Below are 17,402 nucleotides of genomic sequence, written 5' to 3'. Positions count from 1 at the left end.
GGCCTTAGGGTTCATCGTCCTGCACTTTGGACATGACGTGGAGTTATGGTAATCCTCAAGGCACCACAGAATTACTAAGTGGGGACTGTCACCGACATCTGTCGATGACAGGTGCCACAAGGTTTGTACGTGGTGGGTTTTTTCAGGAACATCTTGAAAAAAAGACAAAAAAGGCACACTAGTTGTCAAAAAAATGATGACTCTGGATCGTCGCAGATGACGCGGAAAAGAAGGAACTGAGGTCAGCGTACTGGGGTGGCCCCTATATAGGCACTGCACAGGTCACTTTCAGTGTGGAAGACGGCAAGTGGAGCCGAACAAAACCACCTACGAGTGCGCAAGGGGGATTGCTCAAAACGTTTTCAGATCCAGTCTGAGACCTGGGAATATTCTACGGTAAGGAATCTGCAGCTAGAAGTCTCTATCAGATTGCATGCTACAGAGGCTGTTTCAAACACAGATTGCCTAATTGGCAGCTCCAAGAGATTTACCCTTTCTCCTATTGGATATTGTGTGGCAAGTCCTTTGAACTAGCAGGCCCAGTTTCTCTAAAAATGTGAAAGATGTGCAATCTTGGCAATTGCAGTGCAATTTGAGATGAACTTAGGCAACAGAATATATTTCATATTCCCCAATTGCTGGATAGGTACTCGTTAATATGAATTTAACTTCATAACTGGTCTTCTCAGACCAGATTTCCATATACACTGCATATTTGATGTTAATAGCACTCTCCGAAATTTTCTAGATTCAAAGTTCCAATATATTTACTCAGTTGGAGTATATCCTGCTGCAGAGGGTGTTCTCAGGACTGACTGCTGGGGGCTCATTCCCCTGAGGCTCAGCATTTTCAACATTTCCTCTTTTATGCTGGCCCTCGCCTTGGCCGACGGTTTGTCTGTTGTTTTTGACTGATATGCTGCTGCTAGTGTTTATGTCATGAACACACCGGAAGTCAGTGCAGGTGTCGGGGAGTACAGATCAGAGAACTGATCCAACAGCTATATTGCTCATATTGCAGAGGGGGAGAGAAGCCTACAGCCCTCCTTCAATAAGACAACGTTCATGTCATGGCAGAGGTAAGGGGTAGGTGCCCACTTTCCTCCATGTATCACCTTTAGCATCACCATGTCAGCTGTGACGTAGTGGGGCTTAGGGCGGATGACAAGTAAAACTTGTGTCATGGTTAGTATGTTTAATAGTTATGTGAAGAGAGCATTATGGGGCAGGGTTGGTGTTTAGTGATCATGTGAATTCATGTTGTGAGGGCTTGTAAAGAATACGCTTGATGAGAAAGGCGTGGCAGCCCAGGCTATCAGTGGTCATGACAGGAGTATGCTTGGACGTCTGTGTGGCAAGGCCAGGATTTCAACAGGAGGAACGTTTGTGATTTACGAGGTGAGGAAGGTAGCTGTAGGCTTTGCTTTCGGTGATTGTCAGCTGGTGTGCAGGGGACAATCATCTACCATTGCATGGTCATGTGGGGTCAGGGTGCTTGGGAGAGGCTGCACTGGGAGCATGCGGTTGATTGGTGGAATGCATGGCACACTCTTGATAGTCATGTGAGATACAAGGGGCTGGGGAAGGCTGCAGTTTTACTGTTTATGTGAGGTGGGATAGCATTTTTAGTCTTGGCTATCCTGTAGAAAGATGGGTAGTTGGCTATCAGTGCTATCAGTGTGTATTTGAGTTGGATGGATTTGGAAGCAGGAACTGGCTGGTCATTAGGTGGCTGTGTGATGTGGTCATGGCACTGGTACGTTTGCCTTTTCGTGGTTGTGCGAGGTGCAGAAGTAGGTGCGTGGCATGGCTTTCAGTGATCATCTGAGTGGTAGGGTCACGCTGGCTTCTGGGTGGCTGTGTAAGATAGAATGGCAAAGTTTGAGGTTCAATGGTCATGTGAGGTGGGGGTCCGGGGGACAGGCCAAGCTTTTATGGCTGTGCACAGATCATGGTTGTTTTGCTATCTGCTGCAGGCTGTATGGACCGAAGGAGGCAGTGTGAGTCCTGGTCTAAGCTCGGCTTCTGCGACACACGACTCTTCATGAAGAAACATTGCTCAAAGACATGTGATTTCTGCTCTGGTGAGTGACTTGTGAGTCAGCGCTGCTTGGGTCTCTCCCCTTTCACGCCCAACCGTCTCCTCCAGCAGCTAGCATTCCCAGTTCAATGTGTCCTTTGAAACTCAGCTTCTGGCTTTTCCCAAAATTTCTCACTTATTTCTATATTCCTGTCTAGGGTTCCATAACGGGTCTTTTCTCTTCTCTCCACCTTCCACAAATCATCTTCCTCTAACTCCTCTTTCACTCCATATGCACATGCTTAGATATTTTTAATGCTCAAAATTCTAAACATATTTGTTTACTAGGATATTTCAAAAGCCTAAAATTCTCTCCATTGCTTGTATGCTTATCTATACTGAGATATTTATAATGCTGAAATTCACCCCCAAGGTGGCCTTGTCGATTTAAGATTCACTCAACTGAGTCTAGAACTAAAACCAACAGATTACATTGCATTACTATATTTATGGGGCATTTAAACTTCTTCAGAAAGATAGTTTTGTAGTTCAAATTAAACCTATTCCGGTAGTCTAAATACAATGAAATAGAAGCTGTTACACCAGGATACCTCTGTGAAGCCACTGTCATGCTTTATAAATCCTATTACACTTTATTCCATTCCAAAATTCCTATAGAAAGGGCAAACAAGGAAATCTTTTTTTTTTTTTAAACAATGGCTTACCAATCCTCTGGTTTGGGGGCATATCAAAGGAATTAAAGTTGTGAGTGGGAGCTACTCGGGCAGGCACCTACTGCATCTGCCCGAAACCTTTTTGATCAAAGATCTGACAGTTCTAAAAAAAAAATACAATTGGTAGCTCTAGTTTTGTTTCATCTTTATCCAATTCAGTCACATTTTAAACTACACTAAATAAACACTGGATGTCGGCCAACATGCTGATTCACTAAAATCTTTCCCACTCAAAACAGTCCATAAAATTATTTCAAAGAGTTGAGTCCACTTCTGGGGCATTCCCCTTCAGTCCTCACCCTGAGGGCTTGCCTAGTTTCTGTGTGTGGCCTGTGACCTTGGAGCCCAAGCTGACCATCACTTCTTTCTAAATTTCAGGTCTCCTCCTTGGTCAAAAAGTGCTTCTTTCAACTTAAAACCGAAGTTGCAGAATCTCTGCTTTCCACTGTATGCCCCTTCTTTCCCAGATGCATGAGCTTTTCAAAATCCTCTACTGGGCCTGCTAACCTTTTTACTCAGTTATACCCAATAGAACCTGGCCATTTTTCTCCTTACCCAAGCTGGCAAAAGAGATCATATCACCCCTTCCCTCTGAGTCTAATCTAGATGCCAACCAGCAAAGGTTTCCAATTGGAGACCATGCCTACTCTGCAGACTCCATCTTGTTTTCAGTCTCTGCAAATCCTGCAATATCGTTCTCAATTTTGGGAGCATGACTGTGAGAAAGTGGGTTTCTCTTGCAGTAAACTCCCCCACCCCTCTTTTTTTGTTGCCAGACTACTGATGCTCTTTGACTTGATGTGCTCTGGGGCCCTGCCAATCAGGACCCCAGGGCCTGTGTTCTTTCACCAAAACAAAACCCAATTGACAGCTCTGGCCACAGGTAGCTCCCTGGTAAATGGTACCCCTTGTACCCAGGGCACTGTGACCAGAGAAGGCTCCTAAGGACTGCAGCACCAATTGTGCCACCCTTAGAGGCCCTGTACCCTGGCACACACACACTGCCTTTGCAGGCTGAGTGTCTGGGTGCAGAACAAAACAAAGAGACGACATGGCACACATCCCTGTGTGCCATGCCCACAAACCACTTCCCTTGCATACATCAGTCACCCCTCTGGGTGCCCTATGCCAGTAGTGAGGGTACAGATGCATGAGCCCTGTAAACCTACAGTGCCCAGGTCTGTTCCTGGGCCCTGTAAGTGCAGTGCTTTCATTAAGAGTATATGGTGCTGGGAGGTTGTCATTACGAACTCCACAGCACCATAACGGGTACACTGAAGACAGAGAAGTTTGGTATCAAACTTCTCAGCACATTAAACCCACACTGATGCCAGTGTGGGATTTAATGTCGACAGAGGGCAACTTAAGGTTGCCCCCTGAAACTAACCCACAACCCGTGTCCTGACTGAGAGGCTGCCTAGGCTGCCACCAAGCAGACAGGTTGCTCACCCCCTGGGTAGAGAGCCATCCGCTCTCGTGGGCCTGCAACAATGCACATCCTGGGGCGAGGTGCCAAGCCTCCTCCCCCAGGATGGGCATGGGAAGCTTCAAAGGCATGCCGCCTTTGTCAGCCTCCCCAGACCACTTGCTGTACTCAGCAACTGGTCCCCACCGGTTCTGACCCCCACTCTGGCGGGAAGACTGGCGGGAAAACCCAAGGGAGGAAAGGGGGTATGCCAGCCTCTGCCAACCCCACCCCTCAGGTGGGGGAGGCGAAGTGAAGCACGACTCCGGGCTCTTGCCATCTTGAGGACGGAGAGCCCTACCCAATCAGGAATAGGCTCCTGCCATCCTCCCACAGGATAGTGGCAGGATAGGGGATGTACTCACCCCAGGAAAGGGCCCCATTGGTCCCTGACCTTCCCCTACCTGTAACGCCCCTAAATTTTGTATTTAGGGGCACACTGAACCTTCCTTCCTCAGATCCCGTTTCTGAAACAAGAAGAAGAACAAGAAGAAAGAAGACCTGCCGTGCAGCAGCTAACAAGAGGACGACACCAACTGACTTGGCCCCAGCCCTACCGGCCTGTCGACCCTTGAACCTGCTCCTGCTAAACCCCGGCATCTCCAGTGGTCAGCAACCTCAAAAACCCCGGAGGACCTGACTGCCTTGCTCATCTAAAGACTGGGACTCCCACAAGCAGTGGTTCTGCTCAAACAAGCAACAACCCCTGGTGCAAGCCAGGAACCGCGAATCCAGCACACTCTGCACCTGCCGAGCCCGGCCTGTGCCTGAGTGAACAAAGACCACGAGGACGTCCCCCCGGCGACTGTGACCAAGAATCCAGCACCCAAGGACCCTCCTCGACACTCCTGACGACGCCTGCAGCCTCAACTCCAGAGACCCCCCCCAACCGCGACCAGCAGAGGGTAAGATTTCCCGATGCCAAAAGACACCCCTGCACCCTGCGCCCCCCTGTGCCCAGCTCCTGGGTGCCTACCTAACCTACAGTTTCCCAACTTACCTCTCGAAGTGGTGGTCGCACCTGAAGAATCTCCGTCCCCGAGCTTGCAACCTTTGTTTGTCACGCAGCTTTCCTATTGAAATACATTGAGTGCCCGACGGCCCAAAAGCACCCTGCACCCAGGCGCCCAAGTGCCCCTGGAAGTGCAGCATCTGTCCTATTCTACTTCCTCACTTGCCCTGTGTAAGTGACCAGGAGCTCCGCTCCCACAGCTGCGTGGTCTGCCTGCTAGCAGCCACCAACCAAAGGCCCACTGCCCGCCATAGGCTAACATTGGGCCTACTCTCTCTGCACCCGGCTGCCCCTGTGCCACTGAGGGTGTAACAACTGTACCTACCTGACCCTGGGACACCCCTAAATCTTACCCCAGAACCTTAACTCTGCCAGTCGAGTACTTACCTGAAAGCCGATAACTCACATTTTCTCCATAGGTTAACAGTGACTGGTTTTCACTTGGAAATTATATTGTGTCGCGTTCTGAAACATTAAAATATTCACTAAAAATCATCCGATCAACAAAAACGAAATTACTCGCCTATTACCAGGAGAGATCCCAGTGCTGGACCTAAGTGCCCAACACTGCCCAGAAAAAGTAATTACAACTGTGATTTTCCTATTACCAAACTTTCCTCCATAGGAAAACATTGCCTGGTTTTTGCCAGAAATTGTTCTAAGTGTCGACTTTTGAAAACTGCAAATATTCCTTAAAAATCGCCTGTTTAACAAAAACGATTTCTTTCAACTGTTTTCAGGAAATGTCCCAGTGCTGAATCCAGGATCCAGCACTGCGTAAGAAAAAGTAACGATAACATAACTTACCTAAGTGAATTTCATCCCATAGGATAACATTGGTGATTCTATTTGAAAAAGTTTCCAAGTGTCAACTTTTGAAATACAAGAATATTCTTTAAAAATCATACGAACTACAAAAACATAATTACTTACCTGTTTTAAGTAGATGTCCCAGTGCTGAATCTAGGAGTCCAGCACTGGATTACAAAAGTAACGCAAAAGTAACTTACCTGCTAAGTGAATTTCCTCCCGTAGGATAACATTGGTGATTCTATGTGAAAACGTTTCTAAGTGTCAACTTTTGAAATACCATAATAGTCCTTAAAAATCATACCTTTAACCAAAACGCATTTACTCACCTGTTTTCAGGAAATGTCCCAGGGCTGAATCTAGGATCCAGTCCTGTGGTTAGAAAAGTAATCTGAACAGTAATTAACTGCATTTTACTTAAAAAGCCCATTCAATTGAATGTACTAGACCTGCAATGTGTTGCAAACTGCTTTCTTACACCTGTAATCAAGACCAGTTCCATTTATACTGCAATTCTGAACTGTGTTCAAACAAGACAATCACTATTGCAAAGTATTTATATGCTTACCTGTACCAGGCTTGCTTGGTTCTAGAAATAAAACAACTATATATTTTTATATACAAAACCATTGGCCTAGAGTTCAGTTCTTGAGTGTGTCAGACCATTTGCTGACTGAGTGTGTACAACAAATGCTTAACACTGTCCTCTGATACTGCCTTACTGCTCGACCAAGCTACCACTTTAGAGAGTAAGGTTATATCTAACTTTAACCTCTGCCAAACCTCTGGGGACTGTTGGACTCTGTACACACTGTACCTTACCTTGGTGCAGTATATACAGAGCCACTTTCTTACAATGACATGGCACGCCTCTCCAGGAGCACCACACAGATGACAACGTAGAAGACTCTGAGGTACAAGGAGACAGTAGAACAGTCTGACTTCTACCTGTTAAAAAAGAGAAAGACCAGCAGGTGTTATAGGTCTTTTCGAATATGTATCCAGAGCGGATGATGATTTATTCATATCTACTGATCGATTGAGCATTATCAAGAAAGAGAGACTGTGCCTTAAGCATATCATTCAAAAGTGATGTGGCGAAGTATCTCTTAAAATACCAAAGAGGTCTATCTATTTCTGCAGTTGTTCCAGCTCATTCTAAAAACTCATAAAGGGAAGAAGTGAGACAACCTCAACATCGGCAGTATCTGATGGAACAAAGGAGATTTGCTTTGGGTGTGGTATAATTCTGGGTATTTAAAGGAAATGTGAGCAAGGAAAGAAAAATGAATTAAGCTTTTCTCTACCTCACCCCACCTTTTGCTTATCACCCTTTCTATATATTTGCCTACTCACCTCTTCTCCTCTCTTTCATTTTGTACTCCGATACGCTTTGTTTCTTTAGTGCCTCCTTCTTCTTCATTGTGATGTTGGTGAATTTTATTCCTTCTATCTCCCCTATTTTTTATTTTACCTTTTTTGTTAATTAAATAATTTTAAGCAAATTGAAAGATATGAACAACACAAACAAAACAACATGGATACTATTTTCTCACAAGAAAGAGAACAAAAAAAAAATTTCAGATACTTGCAACCAAAGAATTAGTTAAATACCCTTCCAGTAAACGTAATTAGTAAAAAGAAAAAAAAATACCCGTACATGGAAAAGGCAAAGAAGAAACTCCGCTTCCCCACCAAAGCCAGGTCTGCTCATTGTGCTCCTGGTCCTCAAGCAGGCTCAAGAGGTGTGGAAGAAGCCGCACTCAATCCATGGACCCCTACGACTTGAAGCTCCTTTCTTGGAAGGACACCTTCCTAATCAGCATAGCTTTTGTCAAGAGTATTGGTGAGCTTTGTGTCCCGTGCGCCTCTGAACCATACACTGTGGTCCGTTGGTACCGAAAAGCCCTACGACTCCTCTCACTTTTGTTTTTAAGGTATTGACTGAATTTCTACTTGACTGTGACATTTTGCTCCCCACATCATTTCTACTGAATAACCTGGTATACTCTAAGTTTTTGTTTTGACTGAGCTAAGAACGGTGTTCTATTGCTCATATTCCCATATTATGTACACAGTGTACCTCACACTCCAACCCTCAGCATGGGAAAGGCCCTTCACTGGGTTTCTGAGTGCAATGTACCTCAGAGTCTAGAAGTCGGACCCCTTCTGTGGTTTTCTGTAGACCTGAATCTGTGAGGAACATATGTAGGATGCCTTCCTGGGCTAACCCATACACATTCTGCAGGTTTTGCACACTTAAGCCTCCTCCTGAAGCTTTGTACAATTCGGATAAAAAGGATCTATGAATCCTGTTGCTAAGCCTGATATGTCTGATGCTGACTTCACACAGGCAAAGTATGTGAAAAATTGTCTGTGTGGAGATTTTCTCACAAGAAGTCTATAGAAACCAGGTACGGGCAAAATTTGAAAGTTTAGTTACACTGGTATAATTCTGCGTAAGTTCTGGTATTTCACATTCCTCGTTTTGCAAAATTCCCCAAATTATGCCAAATTTTGTAATTTCAAGTTTGAGTAAAAATCTTATCGTGGGAGCGCAGAAACAACACGAATGAACAGAACGTGAGCTGCTGCTGTTCATTTTCCTGAAATTTGCATAATTACGTTCAAGGAAACTTCACAAATTTTGAATACCTCCAAGAATCCTCTCACAATCAACGCACCCTGCCAACCCCTGAGCATCGGATAAAGAAAAACACTGAATAACTACCTTCAAAAGATGGGAACTGTCAAACGTGTGCACCCAGGTGAGGGATGGCACAAGCCAGCATAGTACCAGGCATACTAAGCCCTATTGGCGCTAAGGGAGCTATCTGCGGTCAGCCACTGCTGTTGATGGTACAAATCTCTGTGGAAAAATGATTATATTGTTTGCAGCTAGTACAGAAGGCTTGAGAAAGCATGTTTACCACACTTTCCAGTTATTGACTTGGCTGCCAGTTTGTAAAAGACCTATTTTTAAATCATTCTCTGTCATATGTAAGCCCTCTATCAAAATATATCAGACGTCCTGGCCACCAGCTTTAAATGCCGCTCTCAATCTCAGGTTTTAAAATCTGCTAACCTGACATTACTCAAAGTTATCAAAATGAAGTTGGTTCCTTTCAGTGACAAGGGTTCCTCAATGGCTGCTGATAAAAGTTAGAGCCCACTGTATGTCCCCATTGATTTAGGAACCATTTTGTGGAAAACTTCTAAACTCCTGATTGTTTATACCCTAAATCCTCCATCTACTTCTGTCTCATCAGACATATTTATTTACTTCAAAAGAGCCCAGACACCTTGGTGAATATTTGACTTTGAAAATGAACTATAAAATAATGCAAGTGAGCTTCTGCACTGAGAGTCACAGGGTCAACGTAAATCTAATTTTATCCTTTCAGTGTGGACTTCAATTACTCCAATGACTTCACCTTTCACTGCATTACAGAATATTATCTTGTTTCTTGAACCTGCAATAAGCTACACAATGTGTAGCGGGAAAGCTTGGAGTCCTTTCCCTCTACCAGTTTATAAAATGAGGTCACCGTGGTTACCTCGCCCTACATTAAAGAAGATTAATCCGATTATACTGCCCTATATTTAATTGCAGACAACATCGCTCTGCTACCTTTATCCTTTGCTTCATTAAAGAACTTTGATTGTATTACTGTTCATTTGGTCTCCTCAACAAATTACTCTTGTCTTACATTAGAATACAGGCAGTTCTGCTTAGGTTATCTTTCATTAGATCACAGTACCAGACCAAAATGACTGCTTTAGCCAGTATTAGATAAAAGTACTCTCACTACTTACCTCTATTTTAGAATACTGGAGGCTCTTTTTTTAGTGTGCACATAAGATTACTCACTCTGGTTACTTTATCCTGTTTTAGAGTTCACAATATTACTCTGATGTTTTGACCCCTTCGATTAAAGAAGTCAAGTAAAAAATGTTGCTTTGATTACTTTACCCATATTCAATTAGACAAGGATATTAATCTGATTACCTCATTCTGAAAGTCAATGTAAGACATACATTTAATTACATTGCCTTCAAATGGATTACAGACTATGGATATTTTGATTGGTTTCCCCTGTATTAGATTACAGATGGTAACGGCTTTTTTTACTTATTACATTAGATAATGAGAATACTATATTACTGGGTGGTTGGGTACAGGGCAGTGAAGTGAAGGATTACCAAGGACTGGACTATTTGATGGCATGGACGCACATGTTCAGCCTTTGTTTTACAGAGCTGCACCAACACCTGGTTGATAGTAAGCTCACTGACCCCAAGGAGCTTGCTAAGGAGGCGGACTTGGCAGTGACCCCAATAAGGATTGTTCAGGTTAACCCCAGCAGAGTAAGGGACGTTAAGGAAGACACAGGAAAATCCCAGAATAAAGTGGGGGGAAGGGGTTCATAGCCCTTTCTGAGAAACCCAGAGGAGGTTCTGGTGAGCGACGGCACAGGGCGCCCCATTTACATTCCTAGTGCTTTGATTGTTCTCAGCTAGTACACAAACAGGAACAGATTACCATGAAGCAGCCATCTACTCCAGCACCTTGAGACCCTCACAGGTGATTTGCCGCACTTTATACATTCTTGATTGATTTAATGAAGCAGGGGGACTCTGTCTGTCCTAAGAAACTCCCCACTTGAGGGAACTCTAGAGGAGTGGCCAATGTGGCCTTAGAGGGAAGTAGCCCCCAGGGACAGATCATAGACCATGCCACGATCACCCTTAGCTCGGAGACAGACCCAAAGGGTGAGTTGGTGATCCCTGAGGGTGGAACACGTCACCTCCACCAGGTAAAGGTGAAAAGGATCCGTGTCACAGCTTTGAGAGACACTGAGGCTAGCCAGACCATGGTAGTGGAAAGTCTGGTTTCTTCAGAGCAGTACACCAGCTAGGTGTGTAGGGTAACAAAAGTCCAGGGACAGGTCTTTTTGTGCCCCATGGCCCTGGTATCCTTGGAGTCGGTGGGAGATGACCCAGAGTAGGTTCATAGTTAGTACCCAGTTGCCCACAGACTGCATTCTGGGGAATACGCTGCCCCTGGTGTCAGGCGAGCTGAGAGGGTCAGCCACCCAGGGAGTCCTGAAAGTTCAGTTTTCTGGGGGTACCACTCCCACATGGAGTGTACAGGAGCCCGAATGGATGGGCAGGGTGAGGGAGGAGATGCTCAGCTTTAGGATACAGGGCCTGGGTTGAAAACCCAGTCTCGGGATACCCCCTGGGACTGGTGGGAGGTACAGTGAAAGTAGCATGACTAATACCCAGGCCTGTTGCCCCCACTCTGAGAAACCTCAGAGGCCAGAGAACCCTGAATGGCCTGGGCTCTTGACACTGACATCTGTCAGTGATCTCTGTTGGTTGCTGTACTTATGGGTTTAATTTTCCTTAAGTTGGGGACAGAAGTCTGATCCAAGTGGCGGAATGGGCCATATCACCTTGTTGGCCATGGCAGTAATGTCTGCCTATTGGGCATGCATCTGTGAGCAAGTCAAGGTTAGAAGCATAAACAGGTTGGGCCCACAAGTGAGGAGAAGGGTTACACAAGGGTCAGTTCAGTGGCTCGGGAGAGTATAGACTGAGGGACCCAACTGAGTTCAGAGAGGCTAAGAACTGACAAGTGCTCCTGTACAATAGGGTCTGTGTCCATGTTCTATTGCCTAAGTAGGGAAGGCCATCAAGGTATTAATTAGTCTACCTTGGCTTTTGGCTGGAGTGGAGTTATTTTGGACTTTGACCTCTCTGCAAGCCAACCTTAAAGTTTTTGTGTTAACACTCAGGTTTTCTGAACATGTTGTAGTGTAGTCCTAATAGTACCCTGTCATGCAGGACCTACACTGTTTATGGATAACATATACTGTGGGTCTGGTGGCAGACTGACTCCGTGTACCCCCGCCGCATATGTTAGCCTATTGTTTGCATTAGCTAGCTCGCAGTTCCACTAGAATCTCCTGCTATCAGAGAGATTAGATTTTGGCAACCTCAGAACACAATAACCTCAGACTCGTGGAAACAATATACTACTTTTCACCCAGTCACTTGTGCTTGCTTGTTTTGCTCTCAAAGAGATACAGAGAAGAAACAGTCGAGCGTTTTTACAATAAGAATTTGTTGTACCGTAGTTCTTCTCATGTAGAATACGTGCACTGTTACAACTGTAACACAGTAGTAGAGATATAGAACCAGCAGTACAGTGAATAAAAAGGAATTGTATTGTTCTACCATTTTGCAATAGTCACGAACATATACATGAATATGAAATGCGTTTATAAAATAAAGTGCGTACTCCTAAGATGCCTAACTAGATGTACCTAAGTGTACCTAGCATGTGAGTAGGTGCTACAGAGCCTAAGTCTAAGAGCCAAGAATCCCGCTAGGATTAAGTCAAACCCCCATACCTGAATAGTGAGAGTGTGGGACTTTGTACTGGACTTGAGCTGGATACCCCGCAAGGGATCGTCAGACCACTGTCAGCTGAAGCGATGGCATGCCGGAGCTGCAGCATCTCTGGTCAGTGTGTCAGTCTTGAAGTCTCGGTTCCCTCCTGCCTTCTGATACCAAGAGGTGCTGTATTTATAGAGTCTATGTACGTGTGTTACCCATTGTTCAGTATGAGGATGACGTTGGGGATTAAACCTTGTGCGTCGATGGGAGAGGTGAAGTATGCCTCCTGGAGAACGTACTCATCAATTATTCATATGTGCTAAGGATGACATCTTAGCAACATCGATTGGGAAAAACCCACACTCGGCATGGAACTAGGTGAAAGGTTTAGTTCATGAAAGGCTACAGTCCTTATAAGGCGTGATGTCCCTATAAGGCATTCTGTCCTTATTTGGAGTTATGTCCTTATAAGGCTTGTCCATATGAAATAAGGGGAGCTGATGTAGGGAAAGTGTACGATGTTCCCTGGACCTATATTAGGGTACCGATATGAAATATAACACCCACTCCACCTTATACTTAACAATAATAATACACATTCTGAGATACACATTTTCATAACAGTGTCAGTGTATAAAATTATCAAGCAGTAATTTAAAAGGTTTCTAAAAGTGTTTAAAAAATCGTTTAAAAGCAGTTTAAAAAAACTAGGAAAAATGGTCTTTAGTAAGGTTTGAAATTGTCGTAAAGTTCCGCAAATCACAGTTCTAAACGAGTTTGATCACACAAGTTGAATTACGGTAAGCATACTTAGAAGGCCATGCTTCGTGATAGTGTCAATTTGAAAAGTTATTTTAGAAATATAAAGGAAAGGAAAAAGTTCCATATTCGTTCCCAGCACACGGAAAGCCAGATTCAGATTAAATGTCCTGGCTGGGAGACATAACATTATCACGGCCTGCTTGTCATGGAAATTACCGGAAGTATGAATGCGCGAACGCATGGTGGGTTCCGGCAGCCGGAGTCTTACACCGCTATGGTTAGCGGTCTAGTGCCAGACACAGGAAGCACTGAAGCACTTCCGGGCGAGACCGCTGATAGCCGCGGCGCTCGCTCCCGTCAGTGCTTCCAGTTTAGTTGCACAGCTGATGCCATTGCCGTTTGCTCTACTCCTCCTGAAACCTCCAGCTTTCCGGTCCAGCTTCACCATCCGGACGGACCCCTACCGAGAACTGGGTTAGTACCGCGGCACGCATTGGAGAGCGTGCCATGGCGGTGGCAACTTCTCGTACGGCGCTGAAGCGCCAAACACTCCTATCTGCCGTGCCACGTGGAGAAAGCATGGGCACGGACTCTTGTCGGCGCAGGAGCGCTATTTCCCCTCAACTCCTCGCACGGCGCTGAAGCGCCAAACACTCCTGTCTCCCGTGCCACGCGGAGGAAGCGTGGGCATGGACTCTTGTCGGCGCAGGAGCGCCATTTCTCCTGTTTTCCGTATCACGCTAGAAAGGCGTGGGCACGTTCACTCCCTGATGGTGCCTTAGCGCAGGAGCGCCCACACCCCTGGCCAACCGGAACACACTTTAGACACTTGGGTACCGGGACATTTTTCTTTTCACCAGCGCAGGAGTGCTTTCTCTTCTTGTTTGCGGATTATTCATTCCATGGCACACACAGCGAAGTGTGTTCATGGTTTCTTTTGGTTCACGTCCATTGCGCAGGAGCGCCCTTGTGTTCATCACTGTCCATGGCCAGCATGCACGTCGGCATGAACCCTTGCCGTCTTTCTAACCACAGACGTCAGAAGCCTTAGACGCAACCCTCTTCTGGGCAATCCACGAGTGGAGCCCGATCTTCATAGCCAGGTGACTTTTGGATTCTTGGTTACTGTGTTCCTTGCCGAATGGTTGTTGTGAATGAATGCATGCCCAATAGAAACAAGGTAGACGCATCTAATAGCTTCTTTCCCTTGTGTAGCTGGCGATACCCAGAAGAACGGCCCCGGTCTGGTGGGATCCTTATCCTGGTCTTCCTTCACGACGTCCTTTCCCGACCCCCTTTTGGCATCTTCCCTTGATCCCATCCATGCCTGGGTCTAGTTGTCACCTTGATCAGGTAGGGAGGGGAACTGTGGAGGTTGTTCACGTCGTCCCTGCGAGATAACTCCGCTAGCAATACAGGTAAGGCTTGTGGGGTTCTGACACTGCTACAGCAGGGGACAAACATTGCAATACCTCGCATAGCACGTCAAGTGTGCATAGATAAAACTCCTCGCTGCCAATAGCTGATGTGTATGCTTCTGGTACCGGATTCGAAACCCCGGTGTCAATGCTGGAGCTGAAATGTAATTCAGTCGTGAAAGGCACCTGCGGTTCCTCAACGAAGGCATGCATCAAGATGGGAATACACTTGGGACAGAGTTGTGCATGGGACCACAAAGGTTCCAGCCTGGAGTCTAAGTCCGCTGGCGTCTCCGTCAGAGGTGTCAGACAGATGTCCAACTCGCATTCGCCTCCGCAGAACAGGCATCGGAAGACAGGTACGATACAGTCCTCAAAGACTGGTCTGAAGGATAAGAACCAAGAAGCACTTAGTTCTCGTAGGCGAGGTGCACCGAGATGCTGTACCATGTGCTCACGGTAATGTCTTTCCAGAAGAGCGTTTGCAATCTTGCTGGCGGATGGTCCATCCATTGCGCAGCTGGGAGACGAGAATCAGGATTCCAGCTACAGTGAGCAGTATCAGAGGTAGACCCCCGAAAATACTTCCAAACACGAAGTGTGTGAAGTTAGGAATAACTCCGAGGATAGTCTGGAAAGTGCTCAGGAATCCGGGCCCTATGTTCTTAAATAGATGTATAATGCCATTCGTATCAGACATGTTAAAGATACATCCCACCATTTCTATGAAATGTAGGGGGCAGTTCGTTCGAATTAGCGCCTGTATCTCGGTTGAGGTCCTTGCAACTTGAAGTTCAAAGGTTTCTCGAGCGGAGGTCAGTGGCACGGTTTTCTGTAAAAGCATGGCTTTCATTCTGCTCAAAGCATCAAACTGTATCAACAAAACATTCAGTGAAGGCCATACTAGCGCCTCACTGACTGTATTTGTCGGAGGAAACAATACTTGCATATAGCAAGTAACCCTGGTGTTCACGGTGTCCAGATATACAACGCCTGGAAGCATGCCACAACAACCTTGATCGTTCAGCATCAAGTAACTCCCATTCGAAAGTAACTCGAACACTGGCGATATTACGGCAACTGGTGTTCCTTTCATGTGGCAAGACAGATTTGAAACTGAACCATTACAGGCTCCATGCAAAACGATATCTTGGCATATGAGAGAACCGCTAAAAGCCTCCTTGCAGTTGGGACCTCTAAGAAACACTTCTCGATCACCACTATGGCATCGAAATCTATATGGTAAATCCCAGAATTTCTTAATGTATTCTTTACCCAATTTTGCATATCTGCCTGCCTGCCTGCCTTTGTTCAAGGCAATAGTGAAATTGAAATGTAGTGACCGGGAGAGTGATTTGGTCATGAAGAAGCCAATCTGTTGATGGTAATTCAGCTACTGTGAATGGTAACCGTTCCAGTTTTTCAATTTGCAGCACTCTATATTTAGCTTCCCTTTGTGCCATTTCAATCTGTGTATCAGTTAGATTGTATTCTGAAAACAGGGACGTACTGTTTATAAAACGCCAAGGCACAAGGCCTGCACGCAAAGATTGTAGAGTCCAGCTCAATAACATAATAGAACGTAAGAACAAATGTTACTTACCTGTAAACTGTGGTTCTCCAGTATTGGTGTCTTTCATAGATTCACATGCTTGAATATTCCCCGTCGTCGAAGTGGGAGTCCCACGGTATATATAAAAAGCAATAAGTATCATGTATATATATATATATACACATACATAACCACATAAGAGTATATACATACCCAAATAAACTTATATATATATAGTTCAAATAACATATCAAGTTAAAATACCATAGGATAGCATTGAGACATAGGAAAGCATTGAGAAAAAGAATCACTTTACTGACATATCACTGTCATTTTATAGTCCAAACTCCAGCCAATCAGGCGCTAGCACCCTCTAGAACCTTCTCCTCAGAGGCTCAGACCCTCAGATTTTCGAGCACGAGATTGACCATAGAGCCGAAAGAGGAGAAGAGAGCCTCTGAGGGGAGGAGGGTGGGTCGCATGTGAATCTATGAAAGACACCAATACTGGAGAACCACAGTTTACAGGTAAGTAACATTTGTTCTTCTCCAGTATTTGGGGTGTCTTTCATAGATTCACATGCTTGAATAGAATAGTAAGCAGTAAACAGTATTCGGCTGACCAAGCCGTATTGATATTGCATGTAATACAATGACAATGTATTTAAAACGCAATTAATAATACCCCAGGAGGAGGGAAGTAGCAGAGGCTCACCTTATTTAAACAGATTTCGTAGAACTGCCTGTCCCACAGCCGTGTCTGCTTCGTTAATGGATTCCAGACAGTAGTGCTTCGTAAACGTGTGCCTGCTGGACCACGTAGCTGCCCGGCATATCTGATGGATGGGCACACCAGCGAACAGGGCAGTGGAAGATGACATAGCCCTCGTTGAATGGGCTCTCACTCCCGAAGACAGAGGCTTACCAGCCTTTTGATGGCAAAAAGAGATTGCTGATGAAACCCAACGGGCAATCGTAGGTTTGGTGACCGATTGTCCTTTGCAAGTACGCCCGTAGGCCACAAACAACTGGTCAGATTTGCGAAAGGATTGAGTTCTGCTAATGTAGAATTTAAGACATCTCTTCAAGTCCAGAGAGTGTAAGCTTTGCTCCGCCGGGGTTTGTGGATGCGGGAAAAAAGTCTTTAAAAGCACCGGTTCGTTAAGATGGAAATCGGATGGTACTTTAGGTATAAAAACCGGATTAGTGCGGAGGATGACACAGT

General features: G+C 45.4%; 1 protein-coding gene and 1 long non-coding RNA gene across 4 annotated transcripts in view; one reads left to right on the top strand and one right to left on the bottom strand.

The window, feature by feature from the left end:
- LOC146786110 (uncharacterized) overlaps positions 1 to 17,402 on the bottom strand; it is a 225,230-nt gene that overhangs the window by 127,836 nt on the left and 79,992 nt on the right. The gene's annotated exons all lie outside the window — the stretch shown is intronic.
- The window catches only part of LOC146786111 (matrix metalloproteinase-23-like), a 110,601-nt gene that overhangs the window by 75,038 nt on the left and 18,161 nt on the right, over positions 1 to 17,402 (top strand). For 2 of the 3 annotated variants that reach the window (XM_085635614.1, XM_085635612.1), the window contains one exon: positions 1,977 to 2,084. The exons of the other annotated variant lie outside the window; for it this stretch is intronic. In XM_085635614.1, coding sequence (XP_085491740.1) covers positions 1,977 to 2,084 — 108 coding nt within the window. The remainder of the gene's footprint in view (positions 1 to 1,976; positions 2,085 to 17,402) is intronic. 3 annotated transcript variants of the gene reach the window in all.

This window comes from Triturus cristatus, chromosome 11 (genome assembly GCF_964204655.1).
Source record: "Triturus cristatus chromosome 11, aTriCri1.1, whole genome shotgun sequence".
Lineage (NCBI taxonomy): Eukaryota > Metazoa > Chordata > Amphibia > Caudata > Salamandridae > Triturus > Triturus cristatus.
This window is presented reverse-complemented; position numbering and strand designations above follow the sequence as displayed.